General features: G+C 30.5%; 4 protein-coding genes and 1 long non-coding RNA gene across 5 annotated transcripts; 2 read left to right on the plus strand and 3 right to left on the minus strand.

Annotated features, from left to right (window-relative positions):
• The first annotated feature begins 137 nt into the window (after positions 1-137).
• On the plus strand, positions 138-12202 carry LOC130665482 (uncharacterized). Its single transcript, XR_008989549.1, has 2 exons — positions 138-267; positions 11824-12202. It is a non-coding gene; the product is annotated as an uncharacterized LOC130665482 (long non-coding RNA).
• On the minus strand, positions 1332-13397 carry LOC130665458 (serine-protein kinase ATM). The gene is made up of 6 exons (XM_057465859.1): positions 13225-13397; positions 12257-12403; positions 11792-12191; positions 3084-10631; positions 2135-2416; positions 1332-2061 (listed from the first exon to the last, which is right to left on the minus strand). Exons 1-6 carry the CDS (start codon positions 13297-13299, stop codon positions 1883-1885), a joined length of 8631 nt encoding a protein of 2876 aa, XP_057321842.1. The 5' UTR covers positions 13300-13397; the 3' UTR covers positions 1332-1882.
• Positions 13398-13716: 319 nt separating this feature from the next.
• Positions 13717-18801, minus strand: LOC130665463 (aminopeptidase N-like). The gene is made up of 11 exons (XM_057465873.1): positions 18314-18801; positions 17490-17957; positions 17002-17185; positions 16623-16779; positions 16474-16555; positions 16050-16408; positions 15697-15980; positions 15067-15257; positions 14706-14999; positions 14564-14642; positions 13717-14506 (listed from the first exon to the last, which is right to left on the minus strand). Exons 1-11 carry the CDS (start codon positions 18784-18786, stop codon positions 14357-14359), a joined length of 2721 nt encoding a protein of 906 aa, XP_057321856.1. The 5' UTR covers positions 18787-18801; the 3' UTR covers positions 13717-14356.
• Positions 18802-19155: 354 nt separating this feature from the next.
• LOC130665477 (sulfotransferase 1C4-like) lies at positions 19156-21082 on the plus strand. Its single transcript, XM_057465896.1, has 5 exons — positions 19156-19700; positions 19768-19867; positions 20115-20437; positions 20516-20610; positions 20681-21082. The coding sequence occupies exons 1-5, from the start codon at positions 19496-19498 to the stop codon at positions 20999-21001; spliced, it is 1044 nt and encodes a 347-aa protein (XP_057321879.1). The 5' UTR covers positions 19156-19495; the 3' UTR covers positions 21002-21082.
• A 20-nt stretch (positions 21083-21102) lies between these two features.
• LOC130665476 (GTPase Era, mitochondrial) lies at positions 21103-23583 on the minus strand. The gene is made up of 3 exons (XM_057465895.1): positions 23088-23583; positions 22576-23010; positions 21103-21727 (listed from the first exon to the last, which is right to left on the minus strand). The coding sequence occupies exons 1-3, from the start codon at positions 23334-23336 to the stop codon at positions 21326-21328; spliced, it is 1086 nt and encodes a 361-aa protein (XP_057321878.1). The 5' UTR covers positions 23337-23583; the 3' UTR covers positions 21103-21325.
• Between the last annotated feature and the right edge of the window lie 338 nt (positions 23584-23921).

Here is a 23921-nt window from a genome sequence, read left to right on the forward strand (position 1 = left end):
ACTCTACTGATTTACAAACTGGTAAAAATTGAGGATTATATAGAAATAGAGGCTACATAGTTCAAGTTGAGAAGAGGTAGAGGCTATAAAACGATAGACAAGAATGGAGGAGAGAAATGTAAAGAAGGAAAGTAAGACACGACTTGTTTTTCAATGTGGATCTGGTCAGTGTGGGTGTGTGTGTGTGTGTTGGATGCTGGCAACTGGCTACGACAGATTGATATTTTATATCTCTGCATATTCTATGATTGTACACTCGAGTTTTCAGTATGTTTTGATATTATTCATCTATTTTGTTTTCATGATTTCTGATGTTTCTTAGCAATGCTAATTTATTTAAATTTTGAAAATTAATCAAGAGTTGGATACCCAAGTAGCGGAGAGACAACTTTAAGATGTCATAAAGATGCCTTTTTAAAAGACAAGACAAACTTTGTCTCAAAGCCAAGTATTTGATGAAATAAGACATACAGATGTTGGTCTTAGAAGTCATTGGAAATTTTTGTTCTTTGTATAAAAAAGTCATTTAAGTGACAAGTCGTTCAGACGACACTTGACAATTATTTGTAATTTACTTTTTGTTGTCACTTGTGTCAAGTTTTTTTAGCGGACATTTTTTTGATGACAAAAATTTCTGATGATTTTTCAAATTTTGGTATCTTATCGATAGATCAGAGAACCGTTTCAAAACTGCTATTTTATAGATGTCATAAAGCCACGTGTGCTACTTGGGTAGCGGAGAGACAACTTTAAGATGTCATAAAGATGTCTTTTGAAAAGACAAGACAAATTTTATTTTGTCTCAGAGCCAAGTTTTCTTAAATAAACAAGACGTAAAGATGTTGGTTTTAGGAGTCATAGGAAAATTGTCTTCTTTTTTCCGTCCCAAAAATTCATTTCAGTTAAAAAATCCTTTAGATGATTTATTTGTAATTTACTTTTTGTCGTCACTTGTGGCGATTTTTTTAAGCAGACATTTTTTCGGTGACATAAATTTCTGATTGTTTTGTCAACATTTTGGTCAAAAAACAGCCTCAAAACTGCTATCTTATTAATGTTACAAAGCCAAGTTTGCTACTTGGGATGTAAAGATTGTCTTGAAACGAAAAAATGATCAATCTGAGATCAATAAAGGAATTTACTTTATTAACACTAGTCGATATTTTTATACGTATTCAAATATTTTTAAATACTCTGATTATAAATATATATGGTAAATCCCTTTTTATTTTCACCCCAGACTGAACATTAATTTGATGTTAAATTTTGAAAAAGTTTTAAATCTTAAAATTTTAATATAAGAACTAATCGACTAAAAAATTATTAAATTTTATTTAGTATAACATATAATTACATCTATATTTTGATTGTTTTTGCTTAGAAAATAATTTTTAAAATATCTATAACAATTAACATTACGGTTTATAAACTTACAAAAAATATACTTATTTATAGAATCGTTTCAACATCAGGAAGTTCTACGACTTTTTTGACGTTACCATATGTTTTGAGATTCTTATATATTTTTTACATAAAGAAAAAAAAAACAAATATTAATATTTCTTAATTTTCAAGATGTCAAAGTAAACGAATGTGTAATCGTCATATTAAACAATGATATAAGCGTTCGACATTTATTTTTTAGTAGAGTAAAAAAATGTTTAAAACACCACAAAAATCGTAGATTTGCCCACCATAGTAATATAGATCATCACTTATTAAATCACTAGTTAGTTTTTATAAACTTAAAAAAAAATTTAAAACGAATAATAAGTAAATAAATAAATATAGCACGCGAAGCTAATAGATGATAATTTAAATGAGTAAAGCTTCATTTTGATTACAAATGAAATTGATAAATTTCAACAGAAGAAAAATAAAATTACAAAAATGCCTGCCAACCACAAAAGAGACGGGAAAGATTGGCAGGATCACGAGCTTCTTGGATAAGTCGTTCAACTTGGCCTGATATACTAGTAGCCAGTCCTTCTTCAGTCCCCAAAAGTTTCTGTTCTATTCTCAATAACGCTCTCTCTGCCATTTTATTGAGCTTGCCATCACCTTTAAAATAAAAAATGAATAAAATAATAATCATAATAAATAAGAATACATAATGAAACTAAATATAACTTACCAAAATGATGATCTTCACTAATATGTCCAGGACTATCGCTCTGTAACTCCCATGCTTTAGCAGGTGTTATTTCCCAGGAAAACAGAGGGTCATAAAGAAGAACTTGCAAAAGTGTTATTATTATATCTCTTCGGTTACGTAATACGGACATTGTTTCCTCACTACTTTTACGCATGACTCCTTCGACACCTGAAACTCCCATTGCTGCTTCCATATCACGTGTCAATCTAAAGGGTACAGTTTCAGGTACAGGTAAAACTTTACCTTGTTCGAATGCTATTCCTAAAATTAAATTAATTTTTATATCAATAACTAGCATAATTATAAATTAAATTTAAATTAATAATAATACGCATATGCACTGAGAAAAAAAATAACTTTTGTAAAAACAATATTTTCAGCCGCAAAAAATTATTTTCTTTACTACTCAGATTTCTTCCCAAGTAGCACACGTGGGTTTGTGACATCAATAAGATAAAAGTTTTGAGGCTGTTTTTTGACATCAATTAGGCACCAAAATTTTGACTGCGATCAGAAATTTATGTCACCAAAAAAATATCTGGTTAAAAAACTTGACACAAGTGACGACAAAAAATAAATTACAAATAAATCATCTAAAAGATTTTTTAATTGAAATGAATTTGTTAAGGCGGAAAAAAAAGCCAAATTTCCTATGACTCCTAAAACCAACATCTGTATGTCTTATTTACATAAAAATACTTGGCTTTGAGACAAATAAAAATTTGTCTTGTCTTTTTAAAAGACATCTTAAAGTTGTCTCTGTGCTACTTGGGTTCGATTAAGAAAATGATTTTGAATGAAATCTTCAATTTTCGCGCCAAAAATATATCAGACTGATAATTTTTAATAGCATAATTTCTCGTGGTAAAAATATACAATTCTCCTAAAAATTTTTTTTTCTCTCAGTGTAATGAACACTAATTATTACCAAAATCAATATGTACAACTTCAGCAGTCTTTGTATCAATCAAAATATTACTGAAATGTCTGTCTCCAAGACCCAGAATATATCCGACCATCGAAGTTGTAGCAACACTGCGTACATAAGCCAGCCGTCTCTCAAACCATGTTTCCGGTGACGGAAATTTTTCCATGAAAAAGTATTGAAACGCTGGTTTAAGATGTTCGCAACATTCCAGATAAGTTTGTAACTTAACATTATTTCCACTAGTACTAGCACACTTTATTTTATTTCTGCATTCCATTATTTTCCAGTCATTTGGATGATACTTCTCATGCATTCCAACAGTCTTAGGATTCTGTGTACTATTAAGAATGCCCATAATAGGCTGCGTATTATCGCACCATTCCAAAACCCCAGATCTTTGTGACAAAGGAATTATTTTGTACGTGCGCACATTCAATTTACGGCGCTTAGCTTCTTTGCTCGTCTTCAGAAGCATATTCATCACCGTGAAAACTTGTTGCATCACAGCATCTTGTCTTAAATCATCTTTACCTTTGACTAATTGCTTTCTCTTTACACCATCAGTCCCAATGCAATCAATTTGTTTCGGAGCATTGACTCCACCAACGCCTTTAAAACTTTCCTCATACTTGTAAACACTGACAATGTCATCATAATTCCCACTTGGATTCACATCCAATGCAATCGTCGGCACAATACTGTGCTTATAATTTTTAACATTCAAAATTTTCTGACCTCTAGGTATCGCGCTCGAAGTCGTTTGTCCACTGAATTGTAAGTAAGCCAACATAATTAAAGCCTGAGCCAAATTTTTCATCTCAAATATTATTTGGGACAATTTTTCATCATTACTCAGCTCTGCTATCAACATTTGGGCCCCAAGTTCACGGTCATTTGGTTCCGGTATGACTTTACTCGCTGGTTTATAGTAATCGTAATCTTTCCGTGTGTTCATTAATGCAAACAATGTCGGCAATGTGTGATGAGGATGTTCTTTAGCGCATCTTTTTAGCAGATCATAAATTTTTTTAGTAAATTTACTTTTTATTTTATTGTTTAAATGAGGCGCGAGTTGCGGTACAAGTGGGATAAATTTAAATGACGGAATGATATCCAAATAGTTATCAAGGATTTCATTTAATTCATCATTGTCTTTATTTTTCAACCATATGGAAATAAGACGGAATATAAAAAAATTATGATTTTCCCCGGTCTCTAGTGTTTTCAAATAATACTTTGTAGTTAATTTTAAATACATTTGTTTTTCATTCTGTATATTTATATACTCAGCGATATCTATCGTGGTTTGCTTTTTCAAAGTCGAAATCGCGCGATTTACATCCGTGTCTTTAGAGTTTGGTCTCAAATTATCTGTTCTCTTCGAATACTTGGCGCACTCTTTCAAACTTTCAAACTGCGGGGTCTTCATAAATGAATTTATTTGTTGATACTGCGCATCTGCAAACTGCGCTAACGCCGCGTATGAATTATTCAAATTATTATTGTCCTCAAATGATTTATTTTTAATATTCATCGTTGTTTTAATCGATTCTTTGTAATAATTATCGATTACAGCCTGAGGATTTTCCGATTTTGTCTCAGCCATCCAATTTCCATAGACTCTCAGTGCTTGCGCATTCAAACTTGGGTTCAATTTATTTTTATTTAACAAATCGCGCATCATATATCGCGCGATATCTCGATCATTTTGAATCCAACTTAGAAGCGCATCGCGATACTGCAATTGATTTTTTATTTCGTCAGATAAATTCGTTTCATTGGATAAAGTTATCAGTAGTCGAGCTGCGATATGCGGACGTCCTTGAATTTCCGCTAATTTTGATAACTCCAAGGACGTATTTATCAGCGCATCTTTCATAACTTCATTGCCACTTGACAAATATTTTATTTTACACATCGCAATTCTCTGAGCTAAAATTGGCTCGGCGTAAGTAAACTCATTCAAATTCGGCAAATATTCTGCACTCCAATTACTTATCAATTTCTTAAAATTTTCCGGAGTTGTCATTGATAATTTTTCCAGTTCCAGTAACATCTGAAGCCGTACTAACTTTGGATAAACTGTTTGACTGCATTCTAAACTTGAATTGCGGAGCGATTTTACGATACTCATGCGCGCGACATCGATATAATTTTTCATAGTCACACTGTCGTTTGCATGCAGACATTTTAGTGCTTGGTAATGATAACTGTAGTAATTGTCATCGTCATTAGAACACGATTTCAATAAATCATCATCGGTTATAAAATTTTGTTCGGGTAACGAGAAATTCCAGTCGGCTAATCGCCAAGCGGTTTCGTATTGAAATTCCGTTAAATTATCAATATTTTTATCGCTGATAAATCGATTTAATAAGTAATCGAACCCTGAATGCCGGAGTGCGTTTGCCATACCGCTGGAAAATTTATGACCGATACTTAACTCAGCGTCTTGTGTTATCATGACTTTGTCCCACTGTTGCAAATGTATGTAATGTTGGGTCCGAGACGATGAATTTTTTAAATGAGACAGCCCGCAACCGTGAATGGAATCTGGGTCTCCAATTTCCACAAACGCCTTCCGTAGAATATTTTGTAAAGATTTACCATCGGTATTATTTTTTTCACAGATGTAATCAATAGTAGAAATATTGTCAATTGACTCAGTAGTTTCTCTTTTGAATGTTTCGCAGTATAATTCTGCGTAGAGTACCGATGTAAAGTAGGCAGAGCAATACTGCGCAGCTTTTGCGATATGCAAGTAATTGAGTTTTAAAATAAAATTATTATCTGATTGAATCCTTATAAAATTAACGACATTCAGCATACATCTGACGGATTGATGACTAAAGGAATCTATTTTTTTAGCTGAGTAATTGTCATCAGTCGCAGTAGTTTCCTCTAAATTATTATAAGAATCATAGTATTCTTTAAAGAAAGTATTTATGCACTCGTAGATATCATCGGCAAAGTCATAGTCCGTGTAGATGATGAGATAAATAAGCCGGGGTAAAATAATTTCGCAAAATTCGGTGCTTAATTTGCACACGGGTATCAATATCGTTGAGTAAAAATTTTTAAAACAACTCAATATACAACAGGTCACATTAGTAAGCCATTCTGTATAGGAATTTATTTCGTCGCTTTTCCATATGTTGTTTTGTGGATCGATATATTTCTTGGAGTTTTTAATGTCTAATCTCACTGGACTAGTGTCGATTTTACTGTTTACTAAAAAGGGTTGAGTGTAAGACAGCAATAGAGGTTCTGATAAATTATTTAAATTTTTTAGATAATTTTTCTTCAGTATTTTATGGCCCCAATGAGATGAACAGACGGCGTACAGAGCGTCGGCACTTGACGTACGTAAATTAATGTTTCTGTCGACTATAAATTCCACTAGTCGTATAATTATTTGATAAGTTAATAATTCAGCAGGATCTCCGTTTTCCTTTTTTTTATCATCTTCTGGATGCAAAATCATTGTCGTTAAATCAGTCGGCCCTAATTCTCCGAGACACTTGGCAACATCTAGTGATATATTTACGTTTTTATTTTCTGTTAACTTTATAAGCTTATAAATAAGCCGGTGAATAATACTGGAGCTGCAGTCTTCAGCAAAGCCTCGTAGTTTTTCTAATTCTTTGTACATTTCAAGTAATTCGGTTTTATTTTGCGCGAGTTCTTCTTTCAAATTCAACAAACCTTTGGAGCTTTGAGTTGCCGTTTTTTCGTACTTTGACTCTAAAAATGTCTCTATTTTACTACGCAGATTAGACGTTTTGTCTGTCGAATTATTGAGTGAATTATTGATAAGTCGTAACTCATCGAAAGATGGATGACTTGGAAAGTCATCTAATTTACTAATTGCATTCTTTAGTTTTTCATTTGAATCAATTGTAAGAAACCGCAATATTTTAAATCCCACTTCATTTTTTTTATCCGACTGCTGAATAATGGAAATCAAATTAGTGACGATAAAATTCAATAGTTTACTTATTTCTGTGGATCTCAATGGAAGAATTTTATTTAAAAATAAATACAAAAATTTCGCGCTTATTTCAGACAGCGGATTTATTTCTTCTTTGATTAAATTCATTAGTGTGCAGCAGACGTCTCTTAAAAAAAAAATAACGACGTCACCGAAAAATGCATTAGAAATTTTTTTTATCAAATAATTACAAAAATACGCGTACTGATGAAACGCTTTGAGTTTATATTCGATCATATTAAACTCAAATATATTATTTGAGAGGCGCAATAAAATTTTTTGCAGTATATTTGATTTTTTCGAAGCCAGATAATAAATCAAACTGTTGCCAAATAAAGGAAATGATTTTTCAATTTTCTGAAAACATTTTTCCAAAATATCGTGATCAAAATTCGGCAAATTATATTTTGGAAAACGTACTGCAATGCCGTCAAACATTTTACTGAAATCTTTTTCGTCATGAAGTCTCTCTATCAAATCTATCAAAATATCGAAACATTTTTCCTCAATTAATTCTGAAAATTTACTAATATTTTCAAATTCATTTTCATTATTAGTCAACTTTTTGAATATTTCTCTAGCATACTCAAAATTATCATTATCTGAAATTGAACGTGCGAGTAACCACATAATCAATGACGGAAAATTATTTTCAATGGCATGAGAAAATGAGTAATCGATTGCTTCACATGAAGTCTCGATATCTGTCAGATTTTGCTCTTCTAATTTAATAAGAATAAATATTTTCATATAACGTTTGTAGAAATCAATTTCTGACGTCGATTGCGTTAACATCCAAGGAAATTTCAGCGAATGGTTTTCTTTGAGCCACTTTGTCACCAAATAATAGAGATTCATTTCGATTAATTTGATGCGGTCATGATCGTTCTTGATTACTATCTTAAGAATTTTATTTATTGAATCGATTGGTATTTTCACGTCACCATAGAGCCGTAAGATGCAATTTAACGCCTGGTTTTGATGTAAAGCACTCCCATGTAATATACATCCAAATGTATATAACGCAGTTGTTGTTCTATTGGTAAATTCGTCTTGAATCATCACATCAACAGTACCAGCATCTATCGTAAATATTTCGTGCTGAATAGCAGCGACATTTGCAAACAATTTTTTTTTTATCGTCAAATCAACTTCCGGTGATGAAAAAATAAAATTAATTATTTTTATGGCTTCGAGCCGGACAACATAAAAAGAACTTCTGAGATAAATGTCAATCATTTCAGCGGCACATGAAGTTTGCTGATGTGAGTCGACCAGCATTAAATTGTCTTGAGGAATAAATTTAATTATTTTGCTCAAACAATCCAGAAAACTCAGACAAACTGAAGGCCCAAATATATGAGTCAGCTCATTGTGAGTAAAAATAATTACATCAGTGATATTCTGTTTGCTTTTATCAGCATCAAGTGCATGCTCGTAAATAAACGGCAATAATTCTAGAATATTTTTCACGGCATTCCCATCATGCTGCCATTTATGAAATAATTTATTTACAAACGTCGTTAAATCACCGAGTGATTCATCAGAGTAAAAACCTTTTCTGCATTCTATGAGTCGCTTCAAAAATACAAGACTTTGCCATAAATTACCGATGACTGTCGGCGCGTAGATTTCAACTTTTAGTAAATTTTTCAAAACCTTTGATTGAATTTCAGAAATTTTCTCGTCTGAATCGATGCAGGTAAATAAGGTGGCAGTTCTGTGGGCTGCTATTGTTGTTGTGTCGTTTATGTCAACAGTAATTTTAAAATTGAAAGCTTTGCGGTCTTTCTGTGATTTAATGACATAGTCTTGTAATTCAAAAATATTTTCGTAATATTTTATTCCAAGTTTGTCTAGTCCTTCTGGTTCATTGGTATTTTCCACGAGGATGTGCAATAATTTTAGTAAAATATTTGACAGACATTCGTCGACAATCAGTTTTCCCACGATCTTGTGGTACGGAGTTTCGTAGAGCGTCATCAGGGCTTTTATTAAATGTATGACATCTTCGTTTTCACGTTCCAGTAAATTTTCAGCGAGTATAAAATTATAAACTCTATTGAAAGATTGTCTAAGTGAAGTTAATAAGCTTTCAATTAATTTATTTTTTTTGTTTTCATTCAATTCTAATAAATTTGACGTAAATTTACCGACAATTGCTAAATTTAAAATTACATTGTTGACATTTGTTGAAGTTTCATCAGTAAAAGTTATTAACTCCCCCAATTTTTCGATAGCGACACTCAAAATTTCTTCGGAAAACGGAGGCTTGATAAGTTTCTTACTAGAATTTGAATTTAAATCAGGAGATTGTTCAGTAAATAAATCGATCTCGAATGCTGCTGACAAATGACACTTCGTAATGTCATTTATAAATTTTGGCTGACTGTCAATCAAAAATATGTCGTTGAGTAGCCGCTTTTTATTCAACAAAATTTTAGAATTTTTTTTATACCACATTTTGAGTATCAAATTAGTGATGATGTTATTGACAGCTGTCACTGTAGAAGCTGTCATTGTTTTGCTTGACGAAAATTTTAGTATCCATTGCAACACGCGCATTTTAACAGGGTCTCCATTTCTCGATAGCAGCTCGCCAATGTACTCTGGTATTTTGGCATTCTGTGAAAAAATATCCAAAGTGCAGACGGAAGACGGGGTCCAGCGGATCTCATTAGTGATATAGAGGCACAGAAATTCATTAACGTTAATGACGCCGACATAAATCATAATGAGTTGCAATAATTCGTGTCCTTCTGATTCGTTTTGCCCCAAACTCAAAATTTTCAACAACGTGTGCCATATTTTTTCCCAGTATTTTTTAGTCGCTTCAATAAATTTCGTGTCATCGGATGTTAAGTTCTCTGTCATCAATAAAATTTTACAGAGCTCGCATAAACTGTTTATTATTTTTTCATTCTTTAATGCTTCTGAAAATAATTCGCTCACTGTCTCCATCAGGGATATGAAGTCATCGACGTTAGATATAGAAGCTGGATACTTTCTGACCATTGCAATAATTATTTCGACGATGTACCACTTGTTTTCAATGTCATTATTAACTGATTCGATATTGAATAGATCGATTGGTTTTTTTACGATTGACAAACGTCTTCTCTTCACACGTCTCAGGGATTCGTTGTCACTGGGATTCGATTCCTCTTGATAAAAAGAATGATCCATCATGACTTGATAAAAAATTTCGCTCGCCAATGCGCTGAAGCTGGAAATTATCATGCAGTTCTTGATATTTTGTATTACGCAGTTGTAAATATTTATCATGATACTTTTCCATTCGGGTAAATTGTAGGCGTAAGCAGCGGAGTCACTTGATATCGCGCCGTTTGGATGATGGAATGTGATAAATAATAAAATGACTTTGCAGTTTTCTTCATTTAATTGATTATTAAGTATACGGTTGGTTATTTCTTCGCTGAATTTACATAATGATTTACGGCTTTCAGTTCCTATTTGTTCGCATACTGTATTTAATAATTTGTAAGCATATTTTTGAAGAGAAGCTGGATTTTTTTCAACGTCATTTAATACTTTAACTGAAATTAATAGTATATTACACACTGAGGGAAGTAAAGTAAGAAATGTCTCAGATCACATGTAATTGTTGGCCGAGGCGAAGCCGAGGTCAACAAACATGTGATCTGAGGCTTTCTTATTTACTTCCCGAGGAGTGTATGCTATTTTTCTCCTCGACGAAGGCGGAAAGCGGCAACTTCGTTTTGCACAGCGGGACGAAAGTTGACGCTTTCTGCCCGTCGAGGAGAAAAATCATTAATTAAAATTATTAATAAATATTAAACATGTTTTTGATCATTATTGGGGAGGTGAAAATTGCCTACATTATTTTTTCGTACATTATAATTTCTTACTGCTCAGTTGCGTACTAAAACTTATTGTCTACGGTTCTATTGGCTGCATAAATATAAAATATATAATTTAATTGCATAAAAAAATTATTGCACTGTTCTATTGCCAATTAAAAAATAATTTAAGATGTTCAATTGATTACTATTTATTTGTGCGCCCAAATCAAAGAAATATCTTATTAATGTAGGTAAGCTTCTGGTTTATTTGCTGATAAAATCAAGTACTTGTTGAGGAGAAATGACCAACGTTCAAGACCGATCACTTGAGAAAAAAAAACGCAGCTGATCTGAAAAATATCAGAGCCACGGTAGTTTTCACAACAGTAACTGGAAAACTTGACAGAGTTTTCTATTAGAAAGTAGTGACCTGATCAGGTCATTCCCTGCATCGACTATGAGATTCAACCCAGTGTCTTATTATGGACCAGGCGAGTTATACCATTGAGAAGACTACCCTGGTTCTGATATTTTACAGATCAATCCTGTTTTTTTTTCTCAAGTGATCAGTCTTAAACATTGATAATTTCTCCTCAACAAGTACTTGATTTTCCCAGCAAAATCAGGAGCTTCACTACATTAATTAGGTATTTCTTTGCTTTGGGTTCACAGTTTAATAGTAATCAATTGAAAATCATGAATTATTTTTAAGTAGACAATAGAACAGTCTGCAATAATTTTTCTATGCAATTAAATTATATATTTTATATTTATGCAGGCAATAGAACCGTAGAAAATAAATTTTAATAGGCAACTGAGCAGTAAGAAATTATAATGTACGGAAAAATAATGTAGGCAACTGAAGCCTTCCCATAAATCAAATATTTACTTACGAAAAAACGTAAATATTTTTTTTTTAATATAGTGAGCTAAGTTCGACTGTAAACATCCAAATTGTACTGTATGCTGCAAACTTATTAAGATGTTACTCTTATTAATGTGTGATAAATCATACATTTTAATAAAAATCTTAAAAAACTTTCGCCAATCATCAAGGGACAACGAAACTCTGTAAAGTCGGCTCGTAAGTACCAGATCTGCCAGTTGTAAATACGTATCGTGGAAGTGTTTACAGTTTTCATTTTCCAATACTTGAAAAATACAAGCGACGAAATCAAAAGTGTGTAAATAAACTGCTGATGGTGTACTAGCATAGCGCACAATATCAGATATTAGAAGACTACAAGACGTTTGTACTTTATCAGCACTTGTGCTGGGTGGCCTTTTCGTTAACTAAAAAGATTTTTAAAAATATTTATTACTTACTCTGTTTAATTGTTAATTACCAATTTACTTACCGATATAATTAACTCATGACATTTTATAAATAAACTGTGCCATGTTAAGATAATATTTTTATCTTGGTCTTTTGAAATCGAATTCTGCGTGAGTTCATCTCTTGTTTCTCGACGATCAATGATACTTAATAAACTTTCGATGTTTGACTATAAAAATAATTAACTATTTAATATGCAGATAAAATAAATGATACTGAAGGCCTTTGACATTAAAAAAATTGTTGTTTTTTTTGTATTCTCTGACAGCTCTCCACTTTTTTAAAATATTCAATATAGATGGAAATTTAAAATCAAAATTGCTTACAGTTGTCATCAATTAGGAGTCAAATGAAATTTGGTAAATAAATTTTAGCCAACAAAATTTTAAAATTCGAATTATAAAATTGACTTGAAGATTTTACTGAAATTTATTTTCCAAAGTTCGTGTAATTCCCAATTGATGTCAACTGTAGTAATTTTTTTTTTTTTATTAATTAATAAAATTTTGATACGGTTATGACAGTTCAGATCATTAAATATTTTTAAAAAATTGAATATTGTCTGAGAATGTCCTTAAATAAAGAAATTAAGTACTGGCAGAAAAAATTATTAAAAACAAATTTGAAAAACTGTCAATAATTTTTTTTTGTGTTTATTTTCAACAATTTATTGTAATAACAAGCGATTCGTGAAAGAAAGTATAAAAACTCTTGGATGTCTGGATGGATTTTTTTAAATTTCTCTAATTTTTAACATAAAAAATCTATTCATCCCTAAAAAAAATTTATCAAAAAAGTCAAAACTGTTTTTCTTTTCTCTAACCTCTGTTACAGTCAACAAAATTTAAGAAAATATTCAAATATTGAGATAATTTCTTTCCTAAGCATCAGAAAAAATAAAATTATAGCCGGCTAATTTTCTTTCTTCACAATTTGTTATTGTTATTGTAATAATTGAAGTGTATATTCGTAATAATAATTTATAATTACCGTTCTATCTGCTTTGAGTTTACTAGTGTCAAAACTAGACAGAATTCTCAGAATTACTTCTGACTTTGAAGTCATTTTTCACAATTTTAAAAATTTATTTATTTAGATATTTAATAAAATTCATTTATATTTTCACGATCTCCATAACTGTCACATTGCACTTGTTTGTATGAATCGAGATATACACATTTATATGTATGTATATATATATATTTACACGACCCTCTCATATGCTAGTAAATAGCTACAGTAGGTAATTTAGCAAAACGAAAAATAGTAGAGAATCCGGTTGTAGTGACTACTAATGGGAATTTTATCCTGTAGAGAAATTTTTTAAATTTATTTATTTTTGACAGACATTCATCCTATTTTTGAATATTAATAAAACGAGTATTTTTTTTTACAAGATCTTTTTTATTTTAATAATTATATGACAATTACAAGAAGAAAATTATAAATAATTTATAAAACTAAGAATTAACAAATATTTTAGTGTAGAAGGTAAAAGACCTGAAACCCGATCAGGAAATTAGTACCCGATCACTTCATGTATACCTATATTTAATAAAATTTAGTAAATATAGACATACGCATACCTGACCGGGTTATGGGTCTTTTAACTTTTGAGTAATTTTTTTTTTAAATCTACGGTAAGAGACTCAGTACCCAATAAGGGAACTAGTACCCAGTCACTGCATGTATTTGTATAGATATATTTAGTAAATATAGACATACAAATACAGGGAGTGATCGAGTACTAACTCCCTGATCATAGATAATAGTTCCCTGATGGGGCACTAAGATTTTTAACTTCTAAGTACTTTTTTGTTAAATCTAAAGTAAGAGACCTGGTACCTGATCACAGAACTAGTACTCGATCTCTTATTTATTTGAATATCTATAAGGTAACAGACCTAGTAGCTGATTTGAAAGCTAGTACCCGATCACACCATGTATTTGTATATCTATATTTTGTAAAATTCAGAAAATATAGATATACAATTACACGGAGTGATCGGGTACTAGTTCCCTGATCAGGTATTGGGTCTCTTACCTTACTTAGTATTTTGAAAAAACAATAGGAATAGTATAATTGTATAATTACTTACTATAGATATTTTATGACATTAAATCAAGCTGGACTATTCTTAAATCCTTTCTTCTCAAAATAATTTTTCATTGATTCTAAATCTATATTATAATTGTCTACATCTCGGCCAATTATTTTCAAGTATTTCTTAGCTTTTTCTTCTCCGATGACGTTTATCAATACTTCCCGCCACTACCACAGAAAAAAAAGTTAGTATATTTATATTATTCAAAATTAATAATTACTGACCTTAGAAAAATGATCATTATTCCTAACGTTATATCTCATAAATATGATACCGTCATGTAGAAAATTGTAACGATCGTCACTGAAAAATATATTTTAAAATTTATTAATTGAGGTTTTAATAAAATTTTGATTATTAACTCACCTCCTCGCAGTTTGAATTTGAGAATTATTGACAAAGTTTAAAGTTGCTTCTAGACCTTTATTTTCCATTGTAATGGCCAAAAACAAATTCCATGTATCAATTTCATACAGTGAATTATTCATAGCCATGGACAATAATTTGTGCAAAAGTTCATCATCCAACGTACAACTGAGTGCATTCAAAATATCTTTATCTTTATCATTCAAACACTTTGTTAGAAGTTCATTCCAAAGACTTTTGTCAGCGTAACGAATCCCACCGCAAAGTATTTCAGACTTTAAATTGAAGTCGAGCCTAATTAAAGAAAACAGTAATAATTAATAGTCAAAATTAATTTTCAAATAGAAATAATTAAACGTACGCATTTTTTTCAGGATCTTCAAGCCACTTTGTAATCATGGAAAGTGTGTAATTTTTACATAAACTTGAACCATATGTACAAGTCCATTTTATGATTGATTTTTTCTGAGGCATCTTTATAAAATCGTCATCAATTAAGCGATCAAAAAATACATCTTTTTCTAGATTTTCAAATAATGTTAAAACTATTCTCTGTAATTATTATCATTATGAATAAATAAATTCATTGTTTTACTTAATTTATACTTTTTAATTAACCAGCAATAGAATTTATGACTCTGAATGTCTACACTGTAAAAAATTTGCGGAGTTAACGCGGATTAAATCTAGAGTAAATGTGGGGTAGATGACTTTATTTATTTAATTCCTTCGGAGTGAAATTTGTTCCGAGTTTATTTTAATATTAAAATTCCAAATTGGAATGAATGCGGACTTAAATAAAATCTAGATCACTCCAAAATCACTCCACTGGAGAAATAAACTCCGTATTCGGAGTAATTTTTCCTAAAATTCCGGAACTCCGAGTGACGGAGTAAATTCCGATTCAAATAAAATCGATAGTTCCGAATTCACTCCCGATTTTTCATAGTGCAGAAGTTCACGTGCTGATTAATAAAAATTTCTGTAATACCTTGAAAGTTTCATAGTACGGAGAATTTGATAGCGATGTTTTACCATGTAATAGACGTATCTTCCCAAGAAATGTAGCCCATGGCAAGTAATCTGTTTCTTGTCTTAGATACTCCATTAATTCAAAACCAATGCTATAAGATACATGTCTTAATTCTGCTAATACAAATGCGTCATCAATCAGCTGAGCACGATTTAAATAATGAATTTTATGATAATTTTTCGATTTCAAAAAATTTATTATCAGCTTCCAATTTCTCTCATCATAATTAACACGATAGTATCCTACACCATAACAATATTAAATTAGTTTTATGCATATCAACAAATAATATCTTATAAAATGAATGATACCGAATTGTTGCTTATTGCTTATGAGCCATTTGTCTTGTTCGGGTGCTGAAATTTCTAACGAAACCGAATCTGGATCAAACCAATGTGTTATTGAGGTGTCGCTAAAGTCCGGATTGTCTTCAGTCGCAATATTCAAAGCGATCCAAAATTTAGTAGATGAATTCAAAAATCTATCATTCGAAAAATGCGATTGCGTAATCGTCGCTCGATTAGATGTGTAATTTCTATTGATCGTAACCATCGGATATCCTGGTGCGTTTGCCCAATTGTTCAAAGCCTTCACGAAAGTAACATTCATATCACCAGATACTTTTCCGAATTCCTCAAATAAATTACGTGAAGTAACTGAACCAAATTTGCTGTCATATTTAACAATAAAAATTAATTAGTCACTAATTTATTAATCAGTAATTTTGAAATTTACTTATTTCTCAGATAATTTCGCAGTCCAGTCCTGAAATTTTCTTCACCGAGTACATAATTAATCATCCTTATAATAACTCCGCCTATAATGTGAAGTATGACTGTAAATTTTTTAAATAATTACTCATTACATTGTAAAATATTACATACTTTTATAATAATTAATCTTAAACTGTCGATTACTCCACAGGTCTGTGAAAATTTTATCTGCATTAATAACAGAAAGCGAGTAATCAAAATCGGAAGTAAATAAATCTTCACGCCGGTCTAATACAAATTTATCCATCACGCGCCATGACTTTTCAATCTGCAATTGTTCTTATGATTAAATACTGAAATTTATAAATATTTTACTACGGTTGGGCCGTACTAATTTTTATAGCTTCTGAAAAAAATGTGTAAAACAAATTTTTCCGGAAGATTTTCATCATTAGAGTAACAGAATTCCAGACGTAATTAGAAAAGTAAAATTCGAAAATTCGGTTAGTACAGCCCACTCTCAATACTAAAAAATTGTAAATTATTTTACTCGATCATTAATTAAATATGATAAATAAGAAGCAAATCCTTCTGTTAACCACAAACAATCCCACCATTTATGAGTGACGAAATTTCCAAACCATTGATGAGTTAATTCATGAGTTAAATCCATAAAATCATTTCTTTTCGTTCCTTCAAATACATTGTCATTACTGTAAATAAACTCATTTTCCCTGAAAAATAATTATTTAACTTCAATATTATATTTACATACAAATATATGAGGGTGTGCCGTCAACTAATCCCAATAATTTTATGCCAAGACAAGTGATCCCTACAAATTGATCCCACTGACATCTGATCTCATAGACATTTGGTTGATAATGATGAAGATTAAATTAAAATCTTGATGAAACTGATGAATTAGAAAATCAGTTGAATCTAGTCTGTGGGATCAATTGTCGTGCAATCACTTGTCGGAGATCAGTTGTCATTGAACCGTACATGAGTATTTTACAATATAAATTTATATCTCACTTTAAAAAAATTATCCCCCAGTTTTCCATTCCTATTGAAGTTTGCTGAGGTATTAGAACCAAATCTATTTTTTTTAACCCATGATCTTCATAAGGGATACCAATAAAATCCTCCAATGATCTGAATGCTTTTAATCCACTTGTTAATAAATGATTTCCACGATCAGGAGAATTTTTCCTAGTCCATACTCTGAATGATTCATCATCGTTGTGAGCTAAATAATCTAAGTCACCGATGATGAAGGCAACTAAATATGTTGACATTGCTGGGGTTTTTTCAAAATTTGTCCATACTTGATTACTGCTATCATTTGCGCTAATTATTGAGTTAAACTGAGTGTTAGATAATGCAGTATATCTTCGATTATGCTTTATAGAAATTTTAAAAGTCGCTTTAAATGCTGGCTCATCCCAACATGGAAAAGCACGACGGGCATGCATAGCTTCAAAATACGTCGATAACAACCATCTGCAATTATTTATTCACACTGTGAAAAATTTTCGGATTAAATCCGAAGTGAATGCGAAGTGAAATTTCTTCGAAGGGAAATTTATTTTAATATTAAAACTTCGAATCGGAGTGAATGCGGATTTAAATAAAATCCAGACCACTCCGAAATCACTCCGTTGAAAAAAAACTCCCTATTTACTCCGTAAACTAAGTGATTTTTTTTTTAAACGAAACTCCGAGTGACGAAGTGACTTCGAATTTAAATAAAATCCGTAATCACTCCGAATTCACTCCAGATCTTTTAGTGTATCTTTAAATTACAGTATTTATTATAATTTTTAGTTAAATTTAATAAGAAAATAATAAAAACTCACTGTTTTTTACCAAAGTTATCTATGTAATAACTACGATAAAAACCTTGCGGTTGATCAGTAATTATACCGTGATATTTTAAATGTAAAATATAATGACCTCTTGATAATTTTTCTTTAAAAGTAATTTTTAGAAAATCATTTTTGTCATCAATTTCATGGATAGATTCGAATGTTTTACTTTCATTTTCCAAAGTTATTTTTCCATTTATCTGAAGATCATACGCATGTAAAATTAATAAATTACTTTCAGTTTTTACTTCAATCTCTATATGAGATTCTCCATCGTAAGTGAAATTATTTTCTTCAATATGTGGAATTAGATTTATTGTGTAGTGAAGTGGTATGACGTCATCAGGAAGACGATTTGAATTTGAATCTTGTGACCCTGATAAAGTTCCCACGATATTACATAGAATAAATATTCCATGAAAAAAAATTTTTATGACTGTCCAATATGAATTAAAACTTTTCATGTTGAAATAAAAAAATACTTAATGAAACTGACGTCTAGTATGTCGATTTATAACAACAGAATCGTTTTATTTGTCATCTATTAATAAAAATATATGAGTTTATTATCATTACAATTTTATTATAGTCGTGACTTAGAGATAAAAGCAAACAAAGAAAAAAAATAAAAACATTTTAAAAATACTCATGACTCGATTTTATAAAAATAAAAAAAAAATGTTTAAAGGAAACAACAATCAACTCTTGTTTTAGTTACTATATTTAATTTAATGAGCATATTTTTTTCGAAATTTTATTAAATCTTTCGATTATAGTAAATTTTCTATTCGAATATGAAATGTTTAGAAGCCTAATTATTTTCGATTTATCGAATTTTCAAAGCCAAATATAGAACGCAATTTTGTGGAATTTGAAAAGGAGCTCAAGGAGATCTAAAACAGCGGGAAATTTGAAGCTGGTCCACAGACTCAACCGGTTCTCAGATTTTTTTATAGTAACAAAAATTGTCGATTAAAATAGCATTCGATAAGATTTTTACTACTGGTCAAGAGAAGAGACAAGAATATTCCGAACCAATGATATGCATACTTCGTAAATAAAGAAAGTTTGTGGGTCAAACATTTACTTTCTCTTTGGAGGAATGATTGTCATTTTTTAAAAATTACTTAGTTCTACTGTTATTTTCAAGCAGTGTAAATAAAACTCCTTACAATGAATAGTTTACCAAAGTATAAATTTTTAAATAAAGAAAAAACGAAAGAGATGTTGGAAAAATTCACAGGGGAACGAACTGGATGGGTGCAAGTTGGTGAAAAAAATTGGTTCTTTCCTCATCGTTATACTGAGCAAGGAGAAGGATTTTATAATTTCAAAGCTAGACCGGATGACACTTGGGTGATTACTTATCCCAGATCAGGTATTTGTTATCAAATAGATGGTTTTTTTGTTTTTTCAATTCATTAATACTACTTTGGTTTTAATAGGAACCACATGGACCCAAGAGCTTGTCTGGTTATTGAGTAATAATTTAGACTTTGATACCGCACGCAAAAAATTATTGGCTGAGCGATTTCCATTTCTTGAGTAAATTTTTACAATACAATTAAATTTAAAAATTATTTGTACACAAAAAAAATGAATTTCTTGGCACAAGAATATTTTTCTCGCCTCAAAAAATTTTTTCTTGCTCCAAAAAGATTTTTTGTCTTCAATTGATAATGAAAAAATTTTCTTGAATTCAGTAAAAATTTTTTGTGTCAAGAAATCCTTTTTTTGTGTATTTTACAAAACAAAAACTTGTAATTTTAAAATATTTTTTTTTTTTTTTTAGATTTAGTATGTTTAATCACCCGGAAGTTACGCAAGAATTTATAAAATTAAATGAGGGTGATTTAGAAAAACAAGAATTGTGTAAAAAAATTTCATTGCCCGGATATCAAGTCCTGAGCGAACTGCCATCGCCTCGATTTATAAAATCACATTTTCCACTGAGTTTATTACCTGGAATATTAGACGTCGGTTGTAAAATAATTTATGTCGCCCGCAATCCTAAGGATGTTGCTGTCTCTTGGTACCACTTGAACCGAGCAATAAAAACTCAAGGCTATCAAGGAAATTTTGAAGAGTTTTGGAATTATTTTCAAGACAATCTAAGTAAATTATAAATCTTTCACGACTCAAAACTTCCAACTCTTTTTATTTATCAAAAAATTTTATTTTGCCAACTGACAGCACCCTGGAGTCCTTATTGGGAACATTTAAAAGAAGCCTGGGCTCAACGAGACCATCCAAATTTATTCTTTATATTTTACGAAGAAATGCAACAGGTTGATATTTAAATTTAATGATAAATATTTAATTTATATATTTATAATAATTATTGTTTTTATTTTATAGGACTTTTATAAAACCGCGGATCGAGTCGCGGAATTCCTTGGTAAATCTTACAGCGATAAAGAAATGTATAAATTATCAGAATACCTTAATATCAAAAATTTCCGTAATAACCCAATGGTAAATTCTTCTGAATTACGCGATTGTCATATCATAGACGATGAAAGTTTTGTTAGAAATGGGCAAAGTGGCGTATGGAGTAACACATTCAGTCCAAAGCTTGAAGCTAAAGCAGACGAGTGGATAAAAAAAAATTTACAAGATACAGATCTTACTTTTCCTTATTTTAATAATAATGACATTTCTCAAATAATTAAGACATAATTATATTTCGTAATTTTATTAATAAAAATTATTCAATAATTATAATATATTTAATATGTAAATATATAAATTTTATATACATTTTGAATAATAATTTTTCTAATGATCCTAAAGTCAGAAGACAATTAACAATTTTCGGATTTTTTTTCAACAAATCAATTACAAAAAAAAAAAAAAAAAACTAAAAATATGCACATGTAGAAAATTTTAAAAACTTTAAGTGCAAATTTTTTAAAATATTTTCTTTTTTATAATTTATCGTTTCTAAAAAACTATCCAAAAATTATTAGACACCGGCTAACTTGAGTATCATATTTTAAAAAATTAAAAAATCCATTTTTTTCTCTTATTATTAGCAGACGATTCATCTTTACTCTGCTTAAATTTAATGGCTATTTTTAATCTGACTGTTGTCCTGAAAGCTTGACATAATTCCTGTTCAACTGAAATAGCAACGTCACGTACGCGAACGCCTCTTTTACCCATAACTAACTTTGAAATACGATCTGACGGACATGTTACAGCAACAGCAGCGCTGATACTGTCGTCTTTTAAAACGGAATAATGTTCCAATTGAACATTTACAGAGTATGGTAATTCTTTGGGCAATGCATCCATAAATTTAGCACGAACTGCACGTTCAATTATTATTTCAGGTGAATCATTTGAAATAGCGGTTGATTCATAATCCCAATCCCGGGGTTTTGCTGAGTCCAATAAATAAGTCTGTAAAAAAAAAAAAATAATCAATAACAAAGTGATAATTAATGGGGAAGGCTTCAGTTGACTACTTAATTTATTCGTACATTTTAATTTCTTACTGCTCAGTTGCCTACTAAAATTTATTTTCTACGGTTTTATTGCCTGCATAAATATAAAATATATAATTTAATTGCATAAAAAAATTATTGCACTGTTCTATTGCCTACTTAAAAATAATTTAAGATGTTCAATTGATTACTATTTATTTGTGCGCTTAAATCCAAGAAATATCTCATTAAAGTAGATAAGCTTCTGATTTATTTGCTGAGAAAATCAAGTACTTGTTGAGGAGAAATGACCAAAGTTCAAGACCGATCACTTGAGAAAAAAAAACGCAGCTGATCTGAAAAATATTAGAGCAACGGTAGTCTTCACAACAGTAACTGGAAAACTTGACAGTTTTCTATCAAAAAATTAGTGACCTGATCAGGTCATTCCCTGTATCGACTATGAGATTCAACCCAATGTCTTATTATGGACCAGGCGAGTTATACTATTAAGAAGACTACTGTGGTTCTGATATTTTACAGATCAATCCTGTTTGTTTTTTCTCAAGTGATCGGTCTTGAACATTGATAATTTCTCCTCAACAAGTACTTGAATTTCCCAGCAAAATCAGGAGCTTCTCTACATTAATTAGGTATTTCTTTGCTTTGGGTTCACAGTTTATATTTATGCAGGCAATAGAACCGTAGAAAATAAATTTCATTAAGCAACTCAGCAGTAAGAAATTATAATGTACGAAAAAATATTGTAGGCATTTGATACATTCAGCAAAAATGTATTTAGAAAAAATAAATTTATTCAATTACTCGTAAATCATTTATTCCATCAGAGTTCAATGCTGATACCATAAAAATGTCAGAAAAATTCGGCCAATTCTGATCACTGGTCAGTGTATCGACTATCTCCAATAATTTTCGTTTTTGCTTGACCTTATCAACTTTATTGAGTATCAGTAGAGTCGGAATTCCAACTTTAAGATTTTTTAATACCACCATGATGCGTTCATCAATAACGTCAGCTTTATATTTATGTGAGGCATCTTGTACGACACCGACAATGTCAGATTTTGCTACGGCTTTGTCGACATCAGTTTTAAATGTTTTTTCTAAATCATATTTTTTCATATCACGATTCGTTACCAACCCTGGGGTATCAACAAATATAAGTTGTGTATCATTTTCCACATAAATTGCGTCAGAATTTTTTCTCGTTGTTTGAATTTTTGAAGATGCCGCGCATATCTAGAAAAAAAATTTAAAACGTCAAAATTAATTTCAACTGTCAAAATCAATTAATTATTTTAATAAAATAAACTTACTGGTCGACCAACTAGTTGATTAATTAATGTACTTTTTCCAACATTGGGCAGACCGAGGATTGATACTCGCAGAGTTTTAACATCATCTCTACGAACTGCTTTAGGTTCCCATGATTCATCTAGAATATAATTATCGTACGATTGGGAATTATTTGACATGTCATTGCTGGCATTATGAGCATTCACTGAATAAAAACGAAAAACACGTGGCTTTATCCGTAAAATTGTCCTCTCTAGTGTAAATAACATGATAACTTTTTTTAATTAACTAACAATTGTAACATTTATTTTCGTTATCGAAAGAAGGTTATAGCGACGAATTTAAACAATTGAATGTAACCATCACTTTTTTGAACTTATTCTTGAAAAATTTTTGAGCGAATTACATTTTAATTATTGAATTATTATTTTTGTTAATTGTCATTCTTTTCTTTTAGTATTTTTAATTGTTAATTGTTACGGAATTTAGCACGAGAATAATCAAAACAACACATGAGTTTTCTTTAAATTAATTGCCGCTGTGTCGCTAGTGGAACAAAAAAATTTCCCGCCACTTTTTAAAAGTCACAGAAATAAAAAATTAACGAATGTGAATGTAGCAGACATCAGACAAATTTAAAATTATTAATAAATAGAGTAAATAATGAATAAAATTAAATTTAAAAAAAATGCGTATTTAAAAAGTTTTGAAATTAATAAGGGAATTTTTTATAAATATTATTTTTTAAATTATTTACTCTATTTATTTATAATTTCAAATTTGTCTGATGTCTGCTACATTCACATTTGTGTAATTTAAAAATTGTTCTATATCTGCTATATTTATACTCATAA

This window comes from Microplitis mediator, chromosome 3 (genome assembly GCF_029852145.1).
Source record: "Microplitis mediator isolate UGA2020A chromosome 3, iyMicMedi2.1, whole genome shotgun sequence".
NCBI classification, from domain to species: domain Eukaryota; kingdom Metazoa; phylum Arthropoda; class Insecta; order Hymenoptera; family Braconidae; genus Microplitis; species Microplitis mediator.

What these genes read in the sequence shown, in the direction of transcription:
- LOC130665463 (XM_057465873.1), bottom strand. Translation starts at nt 18,786, where the DNA reads ATGAAAAGTTTTAATTCATATTGGACAGTCATAAAAATTTTTTTTCAT. An exon ending in GAAGATCCTGAAAAAAATGC is followed by an intron (nt 15,000 to 15,066) that starts GTACGTTTAATT and finishes TTCTTTAATTAG; the next exon opens with GCTCGACTTCAATTTAAAGT. An exon ending in ATAATGATCATTTTTCTAAG is followed by an intron (nt 14,507 to 14,563) that starts GTCAGTAATTAT and finishes TTTCTGTGGTAG; the next exon opens with TGGCGGGAAGTATTGATAAA.
- LOC130665458 (XM_057465859.1), bottom strand. Translation starts at nt 13,299, where the DNA reads ATGACTTCAAAGTCAGAAGTAATTCTGAGAATTCTGTCTAGTTTTGAC. An exon ending in AACTCAAAGCAGATAGAACG is followed by an intron (nt 12,404 to 13,224) that starts GTAATTATAAAT and finishes TTATTTTTATAG; the next exon opens with TCAAACATCGAAAGTTTATT. An exon ending in AAAAATATTTACGTTTTTTC is followed by an intron (nt 10,632 to 11,791) that starts GTAAGTAAATAT and finishes TATTAATTTCAG; the next exon opens with TTAAAGTATTAAATGACGTT.
- LOC130665476 (XM_057465895.1), bottom strand. Translation starts at nt 23,336, where the DNA reads ATGTTATTTACACTAGAGAGGACAATTTTACGGATAAAGCCACGTGTT. An exon ending in ATCAACTAGTTGGTCGACCA is followed by an intron (nt 23,011 to 23,087) that starts GTAAGTTTATTT and finishes TTTTTTTTCTAG; the next exon opens with ATATGCGCGGCATCTTCAAA. An exon ending in ATGGAATAAATGATTTACGA is followed by an intron (nt 21,728 to 22,575) that starts GTAATTGAATAA and finishes TTTTTTTTACAG; the next exon opens with ACTTATTTATTGGACTCAGC.
- LOC130665477 (XM_057465896.1), top strand. Translation starts at nt 19,496, where the DNA reads ATGAATAGTTTACCAAAGTATAAATTTTTAAATAAAGAAAAAACGAAA. An exon ending in GAGCGATTTCCATTTCTTGA is followed by an intron (nt 19,868 to 20,114) that starts GTAAATTTTTAC and finishes TTTTTTTTTTAG; the next exon opens with ATTTAGTATGTTTAATCACC. An exon ending in TTTACGAAGAAATGCAACAG is followed by an intron (nt 20,611 to 20,680) that starts GTTGATATTTAA and finishes TTTATTTTATAG; the next exon opens with GACTTTTATAAAACCGCGGA.